This window comes from Saccostrea echinata, unplaced genomic scaffold (assembly GCF_033153115.1).
Source record: "Saccostrea echinata isolate AGI-Se365-2 ecotype Australia unplaced genomic scaffold, CSIRO_AGI_Sech_v1 ptg000016l, whole genome shotgun sequence".
In the NCBI taxonomy this organism is placed as follows: Eukaryota; Metazoa; Mollusca; class Bivalvia; order Ostreida; family Ostreidae; genus Saccostrea; species Saccostrea echinata.
This window is the reverse complement of record NW_026889765.1, coordinates 6,913,004-6,929,439: the sequence shown is the minus strand read 5'-3', so window position 1 is coordinate 6,929,439 and position 16,436 is coordinate 6,913,004. Positions and strand designations below refer to the sequence as shown.

At 31.6% G+C, this 16,436-nt stretch overlaps 1 protein-coding gene across 3 annotated transcripts; it reads right to left on the bottom strand.

The window, feature by feature from the left end:
* Positions 1-9,026: 9,026 nt before the first annotated feature.
* LOC133188381 (uncharacterized) lies at positions 9,027-16,196 on the bottom strand. Of its 3 annotated transcripts, none has more exons than XM_061323773.1 (6): positions 16,039-16,195; positions 12,622-12,876; positions 12,226-12,321; positions 11,446-11,472; positions 11,115-11,141; positions 9,027-9,838 (listed from the first exon to the last, which is right to left on the bottom strand). In XM_061323773.1, exons 1-6 carry the CDS (start codon positions 16,100-16,102, stop codon positions 9,714-9,716), a joined length of 594 nt encoding a protein of 197 aa, XP_061179757.1. In that variant the 5' UTR covers positions 16,103-16,195; the 3' UTR covers positions 9,027-9,713. The 3 variants fall into 3 exon arrangements, 2 of the variants coding, with proteins under 2 accessions (XP_061179757.1, XP_061179758.1); XR_009721286.1 differs by lacking the exon at positions 11,115-11,141 and adding an exon at positions 10,117-10,226 and having other exon boundaries at positions 9,751-9,838; positions 16,039-16,196; XM_061323774.1 differs by lacking the exon at positions 11,115-11,141.
* Positions 16,197-16,436: the final 240 nt, after the last annotated feature.

Below are 16,436 nucleotides of genomic sequence, written 5' to 3'. Positions count from 1 at the left end.
AAACTGTGACTTATTCTCAGCACACTTTAAAGTGAATTTTAAGTTTGGGTTAATGTTTTTCTTGAAATTAAAATTGGCACGAAATCAAAATTGAACGAATTAAAATAAACCCAATATAATCACTCACAAGGAAATCACCAATTAATGTATTACAACTAGAGTGTTGCAAGAAACTCATGTGTCGCCTGCTTGATAGCATAATCAAAGCTTTAATAGCGATTCTCTGTAACCACTTAAACTTCTTTGCCACGCATGATCAACGATTTTGATGAAACTTTGCCCATTATTCAACTTGACACCAGAAACATATATCAAATAAAATTTCGTTGCTATGTGTTTTGGTTGCCATGGTAACAGCCAGAAAAGTTGAAATAATTGAGATTTTCATCTGCTTTGAATCTTTATTAAGCCTTAATAAAGACTAAGAAAAACAAACAAACCATTCTCACAAAAAATTGATACCTTGTTGCCACTTATGCTATAAAGAAACTATTTAGAATTTATCTCTAAGTAAGTGGTAACCATGGGTACATTCGGAATACATTTTTTATGCTGAAAAACGCTCAATATTCACTAATGATAGATGTTACATGATCAAACTCAATCAACAACCAAAGAAAAACGATAAAAATATTTAACCTTAAGTAATTAGGTATTGGCAATATTATTCTAAAAATAACTTTCATGGTTGCCATGGTAACACGGTGCAACCATGCAAAATCTGTTGCTAAGATTGGGTAAATGCTACTATTTTGAGGAAAAAAACAATAAAATTCATGACTGGCACATATACATCCTTAGGGCCTTGCAACACCGACAACATAAGAAAAATTGGGATAATTGCTACTTTGCAGTGTAACCATGGAAACAACGTACCTGTTGTTTAAAGTGATATTTTTTTGCTGCTTTAGGAATTTATTTACCTTTTAATCAAGAACCATATTATTTGACTCACCTTGAATAGTACTTATCTGGTAGAACTAAAGTTGAATATCATATATTGATAAAGTTTGTTGAAAAATACAACACTGTTACTATGGTTACCAAGAAGAGAAAATGTTCGATTTTGTTAATTTTATGTCAATATTAAATCCTTTTGTGCAAGCTTTTTGCATCCAGTTAGAGATTGGGTGGTAGTCAAAACTGAAAGTCAGGTCAGTTGTTCATATATATCAATCATAAAAGTTTTGGGAATCTACACCCAAGGGTACGTATCCAAGGAAACAGAATATTTTTCAGATTTTTATGCATATTTTTTCAACTAATTTCCATAGCAACGCTCTATTTAAAGAATTGAATTTAAATTTTTTGAAATGTGAAAATTAGGGTCACACCAACGCCTTTAAAAATTGATCATCAGTTATATAGAAATATGCTTTTTAAAAAGATAGGATAAGATTAAAACATTTAGAGAGTAAATTTAAAAATACCTTTGTGGTATTAAAACCATGGCAACCATTGCCAACCTATAAGAAATATCACATTTCGTCCTTAGTATATGTTACAAGAATCTCTTGTCTATTATTTGCTTGTATTTCAACTTATAATTGTTATTATTCTTAAGTGTATGACTTTATAAAAGTAAATAAACAAAATTATTACTTTTGAATACTTTGTTTCCATAGTAACGTATGTAATAGTTGATTTACCAAACATGTTTATCATGCATTTAAGACATCTGGCCTTCAACTTTCAGAAACAGTCATTGCCACTTGTTTGCTTTGCTGCAAACGTTAACTGTGGGACTCTGAACATGTTGAAAAATGCCATTTTTCAAACTTTAGGACATGTTGCTATGGTAACCATGACGCGTAGCAACCAATTTTTGCCTGAATTGAGTTTACAGTATCAAAAATTTTTATCATAGAGAGTTTAGAGAAATTCTGAGACTATGCGTGCCACAGCTCCTATATAAAAGTTAAAGTCATTACAGAGAATTGTTCTTAAATAAATCTAAGAGTGGACAGATATTAATTTGCTACTAGCATTATAGCAAAGGAAAAAAAATCCACAGGATTGTAGCATGCTTGGGGTTGTGTGCACTTTTTTCTAAAAAACAGTTTTTTTTAATGAAATTTTACTATGGAAATTTCAAAATATATACCGAAAGGTAAGATCCAACGCCTACCACCACCCCCGAAATAGGGATTTCGAGTTTTTTTTTTTTTTTTTTTTTTTTTTTTTTTTTTTTTTTTTTGCAGTAAGGCAGATAGAATAGTATTTATCATTTAAAATCTAACAATCAATGAAAATACGATTTCCGAACCATCAAATATGAAGTGGATAATGAAATTGAAGTTATATGTATTAGAATTTTTTTTCATTTATACAAACTTGCTTAATCGAACTATCCCCCAAAAGACATTTTAGTCTTTACTACAATTGCCAACAATCCTTGTGGTACATGTATACCGATCCCGATGTATTTTCATAGTATTTAAATGTTAATATGTATGATAATTGTATAATATATAGTTTCTAGGTACAGAGTCACGAGCTTATAAAAATATGATATAAATACTAATTATCAAAGCTTTGCTTCTCAAAGTCAAAAAGACGAGTTAAATCAACCGTCTGGAGTATTTTTGCAAAATAGGATAAAGATCAATGTCAAGTGAACTGTTACGCTGGTATTTTTCATAATTTTTTATGGTAAATAGTGCACATGCTAAATAGCATAGAATTATTTCTTAAATATCAAAGATAAGTTGTATATCGGCAAAATGGACTATTTTGAAAAATATGTCAAAGGTCGAGTTCAAAGGTCACGAGGTCAATAATCATGATGTTTTACAAAAGCCAGAGTACCAAACAATGTGTAAAATATCAAATCCATGCCTCTTACAGTTGTCAAGATATAAGGTGTGACAGACCGGCGGACGGACAGACATACAGACACTGGGTAAAGTGATTCCTAAGTGTCGCTCTGCTCTGCAGGCGACAAAAAATATATAGTACCGAAAATCCCACCATCAAAGACCTTATAGGCATAAATTAACAAAACAGGTTTTCTGGTTCCCTACCCCCCCCCCCCAAATTCTGTTTTTAGAATTCGACTCAAAACAATATGAATAACATAACTATCAAAAGTCTTCATCCCCTTGTCTTTTGATTCGGATTTCTGTCGTTGAAAAGAAATGTCAAAATATTACTCTTCAAATAGTGCACATAACAAAGATCTTGATATGTGTTTATATTATTCAATGAAATACATGAAGATAACGAACAGTATTCAAGCTCAAAAGTCCATTAAACATTATAAGATAGGTGCAGAGCAAACACGAACCTCCAAAACATCAGAGGTGGGATCAGGTGCCATGGAGGAGTGAGCATCCCCTGCCGACCGGTCACACCCGCCGTGTGCTCCTTGTCATGATCGGGGAATAACGGAAAAATCCATCGACAATTCAGTGTGTAAATAATGGCCTAACAATTAGTATGAAAAACGTCAGTCAGCATTTGACTCAATGATAAATTGCATTTGCTGACAAGGACATTGTATCGACCGTAGAACTTACGAAATGATGATTTTAAACGAGACTGCTGATATTCTTGTTTCATCAACTTGTTTGTCAATAATTTACCTCGTTTTAGAAATTGTACATACGTAGAGCATGCTCTTGCGTATCGCATCAACTGAGAGATATAAACCCCGTATGCAGGTGATGAAGGTATATTACTGCATAAGTAAGGGAAGTTGACGATTGAAAAGTTAAGATACGTGTATCTGGATAAATATTCAATATGAAAATGTAGATTTCGGAAACAAGTGAATAAAGACTAGCGTACAAGGTAGACAGACACCTCGGCCCAACGACAACGTACAATATCTATCTATCTATCTATCTATCTATCTATCTATCTATCTATCTATCTATCTATCCATACATCCACCCTTCTTTCTTTTCGCCACGAAGTTTTTTAAGCTAGCATTTTATAGGTTTTCACTCTTATTTCTTGCAGAATTTTTCATATACCCACAATAATCCAAACACTCTTCCTTTCTCAATTTGTCGGCTGCACCTAATAACCATGTAAGAAGTAATATTAATAGGTAGCACTCATTTGTCACAATATAATAGGAACTGTTTCTCCCACAAAGTAAATAAATTCCCAGATATCTTTGTTTTGAATGACAAGGATGTACAGAGAGAAAAATAAATTAAACTTAATCAGCTAAATTTCAGAGAATCTATTTTGCAATGGATTGTTTGTATCAATATGTTAATAATATCAGTCTCTTATTTGTAAAAGTGAAAGGGGATTCATTTCAAACTCACCAAACCCTTAAACATAATATTTGTTTAGCATGTTTGAAATTCATTAAAGGAATTTTAGATAACCTCTAAACCATTTCAAATGTGTTATATGTACTTTACAACCTAAGAATTACTTCCTGATAGCTGGATCAAATTGTTATATGTATGCAAACATAGAAAAAAATAGATAAAAAGAAACAGAGAAAAGGGAAAGAAAAGATTATTAAATAAATAGGTGCATATAACAATTTAAAACCTAGAATAAAATAGAGGAAGATACACACACGAAGAAATGAAATTTTTCATTGACCCTGAAACGCGACATTCAATGGACGGTCACTGATTGAATTTGTCAGAATAACTTTTACACATTCTATTATTACTCAAGATTTGAGCTAAATAAAAATCTACTCGAAATAACCAAACAAAAAAAAAGATAACTGAAAGGAAAAGAAAAAAAAAGGATGCCAACAACCGAAAATGATAAGCCTTAACGGTTTGTAGTTTTTGTTAGAATAAGTTTGATAAGCTATGATTTTTTTTAATCTTTATCTTATAATTTAAGGTAGAATAATTGGTTCTGCTTCTTTGATCTACTCTTTAAAAAGGGAAAATGAACATATCATACAAAAAGTACTATAACCCGTAATACATGAAGGACTAATTGATAAAAAAAAAAATAGCGTAAGTTCTGGTCATTTCCTCGTACTAATACCTAGCCAAATTGACCCGTGAACGTACACAGGATGGAATTTTACCATTAAATTGACGGAATGTTAACTGAATGCCCACTGAAAGTCACTAAAAAGTCATTAAAAGAAGCCTTTCTGTGACTTTTCCGTAATCTTAATATCTTAATGTATTAAATGATTTGCATATTTTTTAACTTCGCAATTTTATTTCACATTTTCCTAATATTATGGTACTGAACTTGTATATTAATTGACGTATTCAAAATTTAGCGCAATCACTGGATAATGACCTAATCATGAATTACCGCTACACACTTAAGTGCCGTGTATCAAATTAATAATGATTTATTAACGGTATTTATGAATTAGCGAATTATTTCTGTGCCAACGACTGCTTTTTAGGTACACATACATATATTACTTTTAAATATTTTCGAATTAAAAAATGAATTAAATTGAACATGAAACAAATTATTTGACCAATTCAAGGGTCGAACTGGGTTCTCCTGAGTCTGTAACATTATTCATTACTCGATGGCACCTCTGAAAATTAGACCAAGAAAAATATCAATTAATGTGTAGAAATGGAATTGGGACACCAGGTCACTTGTTACCGAGGAGCTTGGTGATGTGTATATGTCTTGTATACATTTTATACATTCCTTATTAATAGCGCAGATTTTGGGTGACGACTAATTATTACACGCCTTTAATGGGAAAATGACAGTTATTGAATGCCTGATTTTTTAAAGATATGATTCGAGATAAATTTTCATCTAAGAGAATGTTTTAAATTCTACTCTTAGAATACACGAAATAATTTTGAAAGGATTTTGTTTAATCTAAAATATCATTTAATTTCAAAATTCAAAAACAATATTTGCAATATTAAGTAACTTCTACAAGAGGCATACATTATTAATTCTGTGTCTGCTTCATCCCCGAAAAATTCCATAAAAACTAACCGCGTTAGACGGACATTAGAATTATGCAGAAAATATATAAGAGCTGAAAAAAATGAACAACTTATTAGTTTAAAAAGCCTGTGAAAATATATATCACAGATTTAGCGATTTTACAGAAAGGAAAAAAGAGCAAATTCTTTGCCAGTTTATTTCTGATACGAATATTGGATCATAATATTTTATCATTTAAATAATTTTATTTTTCTACATCAATTTTTGTGCAGCAAATTAGAAATTTTAAAATAATGCAGATTTTTTTTATTAGTCTACAGTTGAATTGTAATGTTTAATATCTATAATTATATTTAGACATATTTTATGTAGTCTACAATCAAAATTTAAAATTCAAGCGAACAATTTAACCATAATTGAACATCTAGTCATTTCTAGTCTTTACCAGTCTAACGTATTAATTTCGACCTTAATATTCTTACTACAGTAAGAATAACAGAAAGACTTTTAAAGATATGAATGATTCATTAAATTCGTAAGAAATGATTACTTATATACATGTACCAATTAAAAGTTCATGAAAAGTTCTTGAACAACGACTGATATCACTGTAAGGTGACTGAAAGACGACGGAAAGTGCATAAAAAGTAAATTAAGGATAACTGAAATGTATTCGCTGAATGGTGACTGAATCGTGCCTAAATTGTGGCTGAAAGTTGATTAATAGGTCATTGAAATATTTCTGTCATTCTGTGACTGAATGACCACTGAAAAGTGACTGAAACCCGTTTTTCAATTTAAACTGATAGGTCGTATTTCTTCCTACGGTAACAACATTTTGTAATTTTGCAAAGGTTTAAGAACAGTATGGAATCCAAACATTATTCTCACATAAGTTGAATACTCATTCAAAAAGCAGAATGTACCAATATTTTATCAAACTTGTCAATGATGAATATGTTCACGTGATCATCTACTTATATAAAACACAGGAGAACGAATTGAAAACCAGTTTTACAATCAACATTCGTACAGGGAAGAAACCGTAAAGTCAAGGTAAATTCTACACTGATAATTTATCTTAATCTTTTATATAATATTTCTAAGATACATGAAACCAAATATTAATTTTCGAGCCGATATTGCAAACATAATATTACTGAAAATGTACATAACCTACATAAGATATATATATATATATATATATATATATATATATATATAAAATTATATATAATCAAATATGGCTTTCCTTGTTTGTTTGTTAATATGTTAATACAGGGACTAGAAGCTGTTATATTTGCAGAAAAAAAAAATAACATAACCTGCTTACGCGGGAATGTATTTTTTTCTCAAATAGTTGCAACTGTTAATTCCCGTATTATATATTGTTATAAAGAAAAGAATGCATTTTATTGTTTAAGTACATTGATGTACATGTATTTTTAATTTCAAAACAAGAAATAATTGAATAAGAATAGTTTTGTTGTTCCTGTCCCCCTGTCAAGTGAAAATAATTCTAAAATGTCTTTTCATGATCAACAGTTAATAACATGTAAAATTAGTCCACAAGTGGTCTATTCTAGTTTTATGAGGATAATTTGCGAAATTGTGTTGTATTATCTCTATAGTTTTGTAATATATACCGAAAGCACGGTAATATTTCGAAACAAAATCAGTACATGTATTATAAAAATATTTTCTCTTAAAAAATCCATGTTCTATGGCATTTCGTAATCAGCATATTTTAAACATGTCAAATCATAATGAATTGAACTACTGCTTTGTACTAAAAGATGTATCTTTTGTTTTCTACAAATATGTTTTATGTGTTTTAAATATAGGATTAAATCTAAAATAAATCACAAAATTTAATGATAGAAACCCTACAGAAATCTTGTTTTGATAACAGCCTTGTAGAGCGAAAGCTATTTACTTTCCTAGAAATCTTCAGTAAAATATCTTTTTAATCTTGCAAAGATTTACTTGGATAGCACATTCAATTATTAATTTATCACTATTAAAAATCTATATTTTTCATTACAGAATGAAAGAAGTATATATTCTGGTTCTGGTGTGTAGTGTGTTACCTGTTCAGTCCTTGCCCAGGGCAGCCAGTGAGTTGAAATAGTCATTTAAATATTGTCCATTATTATTTCTTCAAATTATTGGATATCAACAGTCAAATTTCTCCTTCATTAACCTCTATTTTTGAAAAGTATTGTGTGTTTCACGTTTTGAAATAAATAGGAATAGATCATAAACAGTGACAGAAGTGTCGCTGAAAATTTTAAACTTAATGTTCTTTTAGGTTCTTCCTCCTGCAAATCCCCACACGAAGAACAATGCGCAATAGCTGGGATTTGGAGGAACCAACTTCTTTCAGAGATGAAACTTTCGTGTCAAAACGGAACGCTCTATGGACATTATTACAGCGCTGTAGGAAATGCCGAAAAAGAGTATGATCTTATCGGAAGGTACGTGCAGGTGAATAACACAGAATACATCGTGGGATGGTCTGTTGCGTACAAGAATGAATTCCGCAATGCGAGGTCTGTTGCAAGCTGGACTGGGGTGTACTATGCTGCTCACGATAATATCAAGACCCACTGGATACTTGCAAGTTACGTAGATCCGGACAATTATCAGAAAACATTTAACACAAATCAGGATCAGTTTCACAAAATCGGAGACCTTCCATGTACGCCAGATGTAGTGGGTTAAAAAAGGGAGTACAAAGTAAAATGTCTATTAAAATGTGCATTATTTTGAATTTGTTGTAAGATGCTTAATTCAACAAGTACATGTATTGTCAATACACGAAAAATGTTTTATTCAGTTCTCATTCCAACAAACAAACAATGTGTATGCGTTTAAATTTTAAAAATCTCCAAAGTTCTCATAATACACAGAAAATCATATTAGAAAAATTTAAGCCTTCCGCCGTAGGTAGCTTTTTAAGCATCTTTGTTGAAAACACGCAAGTAAGCATTATTACATTTTCAAAAAGATGGTATTTGACAACAATTTCTGATATCTGCATAACACTTTTAAAATCAGTGTTTTTATTTGTGTTATCAGATAAAAAACATTAGAACTCCGATTTTAAAAATGTTATGCAAATTTAGCCATATTTAAAAAAAGACATCAAAATGAGGAAAAGTTCACTTTGTTTTATTTTATAAATTTACACAAAACATGTACACGCATATTCGGTTTGGTCAATATTGACATTTTTCTGGTTAATATCAAACGATGTTAATCACCTTAAAGTCCTCAATGGATACAAGTATATAAATTCATAAACGTATTTTGTACTAGTCTTGCTGTAGAAATTTAAAATGAAAAAAATTGGAAAAAAGACAATCCTATTTTGAAAGTATATGTATATCTCAAAAGGAATATAGACAAAACCAAGAAACACTAACATTCATATTTCCTTTAAATTCAGATCTGTGTATTTATGTATTTAACAGAGATTAGGAAATATTCCGAAAACATATACATCAAAGGAAATCTCTCTCTTTCTCTCTCTCTCTCTCTCTCTCTCTCTCTCTCTCTGAGTGTGTGTGTGTGTGTGTTTTGTTTTCAAGATGGCTTTGAATCAAATAGATTGAATAAATGGGAACATTAGTTGTCTTATTTACCCATCACACTCCATTCTTATTAAATTACTCTGCATTACAAATTCACAAGAAACCTTCACAAAGATCAAATAAAAAACAAATTTATGGGACTTTATCATAGAGGAATAATTAACATAACAGTAAATTTCATTCCGGTTCTAAATTACTAGTATGACACTAATGAGTTGTTAAGATTTTATGGACTCCCTAGATTTTTTTCTACGTATGAAGGATACCAAATGATAAAATTTGCACGAGCAAAAACACTGAAAACGTTTGGAAATGGGTTGGGCGGCATCCTCCTTTTCCAGCCATGGTAGTGTCGGTGGTGGTTTCTGGAATTTCTGTGATAAATAAAATTGTATTAACATGTACATTTAATAAGGTTACAATCAAAACTTTCTCTAAGCTGAGAATGTAAGGGTGAAACACGCATTCTAAATACTGATGTCATGAAAAATTCTCGAAGGGAAGTTAAACAAACAAAACAAACTAACTGAATGTTATTATAATCTGTCTGAAAATCGTTCCTTAAATATTACTGCTTAGAAAGATACGAATCAAAAAAAAAAAAAAAAAAAAAAAAAAAAAAAAAAAAAATCATGATATCTTATGAACTTACTTTTTAAAAAGGTTATAAGAATAGATAGCATGTTTAGGTTAAAATACATTCAATAATCAAGCAACACTTGCTAGGTCAACATTTAGTGATAGATCCGCATCTGCTTGAAGCTACACAATTCATAAAAATGTTTAGGTTCAAATTATTTGATGTGTGCCTTAACACAATCCTTAATACAAGCATTAAGTTCAACGAAGATCAAGCAACATGAAATTATATACATAATTTATGAAATTAGCAACATACCTTAGCGAAAATTTACACGTTAAAGAGTTAATTGTATTATCATCATTATTTTTTTGGAAAAAAATATATATTTCATATGCAAAAAAGCTACGGCTATGATTAGGAATACATGCTCAAATATGCCGAGAACCCCAAAATTATGAATCCATGAATTCAACGTATCTAAGGAAACGTATATTCCGATTGTAATAAGGCTGTTGTTGCATGAAAGGTCTGCTCAATTATAGAAAACAGATGTGAACAAATATTTAAAGTTGAGGATCAGAGACGCGTGTATAATATATTTAATCAGAATTTAAAATCACTTTTGGTGATATAGGTTTAATACACAGCTTTTTGATAAAATAGAACAAAAGTCAGTTGGTTTCCTCGGCATAACATACTGTATGCAGAATAAGCAGATTAAAACAAAAAACCTAAAATTTGAAAGAGCCAGAATCATTAGTTCCTATTATTTTTTATTCTAATCGTCAACCTTCCAATTCTTGATTAGAAATCATGATGTTTGAATAGATGAGAGAGCAAAATAAATTCCCTACCAATAAAATATAAATATTCAATGAAATATGTTCATTTTTTTTTTTTTTTTTTTTTTTTTTTTTTTGAATTTTTTTTTTTTTTTTAATATAGACAGGGGTGGACAACCATGTCAATTACTGGGAAAAATTTTCATTTAAATTTCACTAGAAAGAGTGTAGATCGCTTATTTAATAAGGTTATGTTTTAATTAAATAGTTTAATTCCAAAATTACCTGATGTTGAAGTATCTGACATATCTTCTAAAAATCGAACAATTAGAAAAATTTATTCTGAATGTAACATTTTAAACTTGAATAAAATATATGTATTTTTTAACATGTCAATTCCGAAATTTATAAGTACGAAGTTTAAATTGAAAATACCATGTTAATGTTTAAAAAGTGTGTTCCAAAACACAAACAATAAAACCACAATATTTTTCTAACTGTTAAACTTCAAAAGTCATGGTCCTTTAGTATAAGTAAACCAAAATTAAGATTAGAGAAGCTTGCTTTTAGTTCGAGAAAATAATCTGAAGAAGACAATTTAACAAAGTGCACTTACCAGTGATTTGTAACACTGTGGTTGGTTCTGAAAGCGAACGAAAAATATCATTGCACCACATCCTTTGACATGTAATGAGTCATCTCCTCCACCCAATCTCTCTCTCTCTCTCTCTCAAACTATCTTATCTTAAATGTCAGAGAAATCAATGAATGAGATTAATTTATAATTTGAGTTAAACATACTTCAGGTGAGTCATAATTCTGTGCTTCAAAAATTTCACTAAAACAAAATGCAGTGAAATATTCTCACTCCGACATAATAAAGTTCATAATTCTGCACTCGTTTTATAAGATTATATAGTTGGATTAGATTATGTATAGATTACATGTATGCTGTTTGATGCATTTCTTTTCATGAGGATGGCGTAATTACTTGTGAGAGTTTGCTCACAGAGTCTTCCGAACAAAACTGCAACAAGCATAATGTGAAACTTGGAAATAAATGTCTAAGTCGTGTGGAAATCACTAACAAATTGACAAATTGATACATAGTGATTTTATTGAAAAAGGGGTTGTGTCCTATAAAAGAGACGTTTTCCTAAAATCTAAGATATTTCCGTGAAAAAATGGCCATTTAACTTTGAACACACATCCTTCATTATCAAAGCCGCACAAGATTGCGAATGGGATATATGATATAAATCAATCTACTCAGTAAAATCACTGTTGAACAGCTACACTTTTAAATTATCTTATTTCATTTTTCACGATAAGCTGTAAATTATGCGATTGAAATTTACACTTGATGCTTCGCTGTTCACTTCATCACGGAACTTACCAACAACATTTAACTCTATCATGGATTGCATTGTTGACATTTTCTTCTTTTCCTTGACTTCACAGATATAATCACCGCTATCATCAGAGGACACATCTAATTGTAGCAAAAAATATATATATAATCGTTTTATATATGAACATTCAGTATCGAAATTCAATGAAACTTTAGATGTTAAAATTGCTATCAAAGATTGTTGTGAATGTTTGAAATGTTACAGAAAGTATAATAGGGAAAAAAGCATTTTTAATAACGCTTTAATCTGATGGTGTCCATCGATACAATACGAATTTTGAAGACCTCGATAAGGAAATAATGTGTTCCAACCTGTAGCTGATATTTTTCAATAATGATAATAACAATACATACAAAAAAAACCCCCAAAAAATCATGTACCTGATACTGACAAAATGAAACTGTCTTTATCAAATTTGGTGTCTGAGGAACATTGGTATTTTTCAGGAGTGTCCTCCATTTTATCTCCGTAAAGACAAATATTGCTATCCTTGAATTTCCAGTTAACCGTCAGATTTGTAACGACGTCTATTGGAGGATATCCCCAAATATTACAGGAGGCGGTAAAGGTTTGTCCTGGGTACAGTAGTGTTCCACTTGGGGCGGTCACGTTGAAACTTAGGGCTGTGACGACGTCTTTATTTAAAAAAAAAAGTTTAATGTATCAAATAAAGACATAAGACAGACCTAAGATAATTTTTTGATGATGTTAGATTTCAATGTATTTTTAAGAAAGAACAAATGTACAATAAGAAAATTATCAGTCAATCAACAATAACCTTCTTTTTTTTTTTTATTTCAATAAATTGGACAGTATTATCATAACACTCAAATGAAAAAAATATATAATTTAATTAGTTAAAAGTTTACTTGTATCTGTAATCATTTATTAAAACTGGAGATAGCAAACTGTAATCAAGCTCAAAAGTCCATTGAAACAAAACAAATCGGACGAAGAGCAAACACGGATCTCTAACAAGAGGTCCATGGGCCACATCGCTCACCTGAGTAACTTTGGCCATGCTGTTCTTTACCAGATTTCCCCCCTTTTAATATACCTATTGTGGCCCCGCCCTACCCCCAGGGGTCATGATTTGAACAATTTAGAATCTACACTACCTCAGGATGCTTCCAAATATGTCTCAGCTTTATTGGTCCAGTGGTTCTTGAAAAGAAGATTTTTAAAGATTTTTCTTATATATTTCAATGTAAAACTTGGATTCCCTATTGTGTCCCACCCTACCCCCAGGGGTCAAGATTTGAACAATTTATAATCTACACTACCCCAGGATGCTTCCATATAAGTTTCAGCTTTTCTGGCCCAGTGGTTCTTGAGAAGAAGATTTTTAAAGATTTTTCCTTTATATTTCAATGTAAAAATTGGATTCCCTATTGTGGCCCCGCCCTACCCCCGGGGGTCATGATTTGAACAATTTAGATTCTACACTACCCCAGGATGCTTCAATATAAGTTTCAGCTTTTCTGGCCCAGTGGTTCTTGAGAAGATTTTTTAAGATTTTTCCTATATACTTCAATGTAAAACTTGGATTCCCTGTTGTGGCCCCGCCCTACCCCCGGGGGTCATGAATTGAACAATTTAGATTCTACACTACCCCAGGATGCTTCAATATAAGTTTCAGCTTTTCTGGCCCTGTGGTTCTTAAGAAGAAGATTTTTTAAGATTTTTCCTATATATTTCAATGTAAAACTTGGATTCCCTATTGTGGCCCCGCCCTACCCCCAGGGGTCATGATTTGAACAATTTATAATCTACACTACCCCAGGATGCTTCAATATAAGTTTCAGCTTTTCTGGCCCAGTGGTTCTTAAGAAGAAGATTTTTTAAGATTTTTCCTATATATTTCAATGTAAAAATTGGATTCCCTATTGTGGCCCCGCCCTACCCCCGGGGGTCATGAATTGAACAATTTAGAATCTACACTACCCCAGGATGCTTCCATATAAGTTTCAGCTTTTCTGGCCCAGTGGTTCTTAAGAAGAAGATTTTTAAAGATTTTTCCTATGTATTTCAATGTAAAATTTGGATTCCCTATTGTGGCCCGCCCTACCCCCGGGGGTCATGATTTGAACAATTTAGATTCTACACTACCCCAGGATGCTTCAATATAAGTTTCAGCTTTTCTGGCCCAGTGGTTCTTGAGAAGAAGATTTTTAAAGATTTTTCCTATATATTTCTATGTAAAACATTGATTCCCTATTGTGGCCCCGCCCTACCCCCGGGGGTCATGATTTGAACAATTTAGAATCTACACTACCCCAGGATGCTTCCATATAAGTTTCAGCTTTTCTGGCCCTGTGGTTCTTGAGAAGAAGATTTTTTAATGACCCCACCCTATTTTTGTCTTCTCTTGATTATCTCCCCTTGTGAGGGGACTTGGCCCTTCATTTTATCAATTTAAATTTCCCTTCACCCAAGGATGCTTTGTACCAAGTTTGGTCAAAATTGGCCCAGTGGTTCTTGAGAAGAAGTCAAAAATGTGAAAAGTTTACAGACGGACGGACGGACAGACAGACAGACAGACGGACAGACGGACGGACGGACGATGGACAAAATGTGATCAGAAAAGCTCACTTGAGCCTTCGGCTCAGTTGAGCTAAAAACATTAGAGGTGGGATCAGGTGCCAAGGAGGATTAAGCATCCCCTGTTGACCGATCATACCGGCCTTGGTCTCCTTATATACTTCAATGTACACATAAAGGAATCTTATTTAGTACATCTGTAACAAATCTTTTCATTCCTTTTTTTTTTATTTTGATAATTATGTTCGCTGTACTTTTTTCATGCTTCATTTCCATGATTCTGACAAGTCATTAAAAGCATAAATGCATATTTTCTTAAATTGGAAATGATACAAACTGGATCTAAACTGATTATTAAATGTATTTACAAGCACTCTGGTCTGGTCGCTTGGAGTTGGGTAAACTCTGACAAAATTCATGATTCATCCTGAGTCATTGATTTTTTTTATTTACTATATAATTTATTTTTATACTCTGTCATACTTATTTTATGAAATTTTTCAGCTTCTAGAAGTAATATCATTGGTACTGATGACACTTTATAGGAACATATCAAGTTTTTTCGTATGAAATTCTATCATCTTAGGTTAATTTTGATGTTTTCTGCTTAGCAAAATACCTATAACCTATATATTAAAAAAAACCCTTTGATCAAGATCTTTCTTTTTGCATAGTTCTCCACAGTAGCCTATGAAAGTTCTTAAGAAGCGCAGCTGATAGTAAGAGGTTTTGACATTAATGAGATGTAGCACTTGGTTTTACCAGCATCATCACTGCATGTGTTACACGTGTGGATTACTCTCAATTTATTGACTATACTGCCTAACAATCATACATCGCAGAAATACTTGAGCTAATTTCGCGCCGCAATTATTGTTGTAAAAGGAATGATGTTTGTAATTCCCATTGTTTTACTTTGAATAAAGCTATTTTCATGAGTTTTAGAAAATAATTTCAAATTGATCTATATAAATGATTACAAAATTTATATGGAAGTGACCTTCTAAGTAAAGGAGGTAGCAACCATATCACAATGGTTCTATGAACTTAAAAAAAAAAGAAGCATATGTTCAAATCAAGCATGTTATCTTTAACAATTGCAATGTACACAAATTGAGGAAGAAGGATAGAAACGACTCAGTAATATCATACATAATGAGCATAAATGCAATATCGTGCTTGAGGTATATCTGAAACCTATCAACACTTCTAGCTAGAAATCTGAAATAGGCCTTTCCATAAATATAACCACTTACCCATACAAGAAAACAACACAATCACTGGGGAAATGAAAATCCGAAAAAAGTAAAATAACTCCATAACCTTTTTCTTTTATCAGTGAATGAAAATTTGGCGGAGATAAAATGCGGTTGATGAAAATATTGTTTGGCCTTGAGTTTGCGTACTGCAAGTAGGCAGATATAATTTGTTATGGTAATAGGGTGATTAAAAAAAGCAACGCAACTGGTAAGAAAAAGTGTGCATTTCATGGAGTATTCATCAAATATGACCTCTTCTTCATCATGCTTATACATGGAATTTAAATAGCTTTCTCAAGAATTAATTGCATGGTATTCATTATTATTATGAAATGAGAGAGAGAGAGAGAGTATTACATACGTAAATTCTTATCAATGCGAGTAGCCCCATTTCA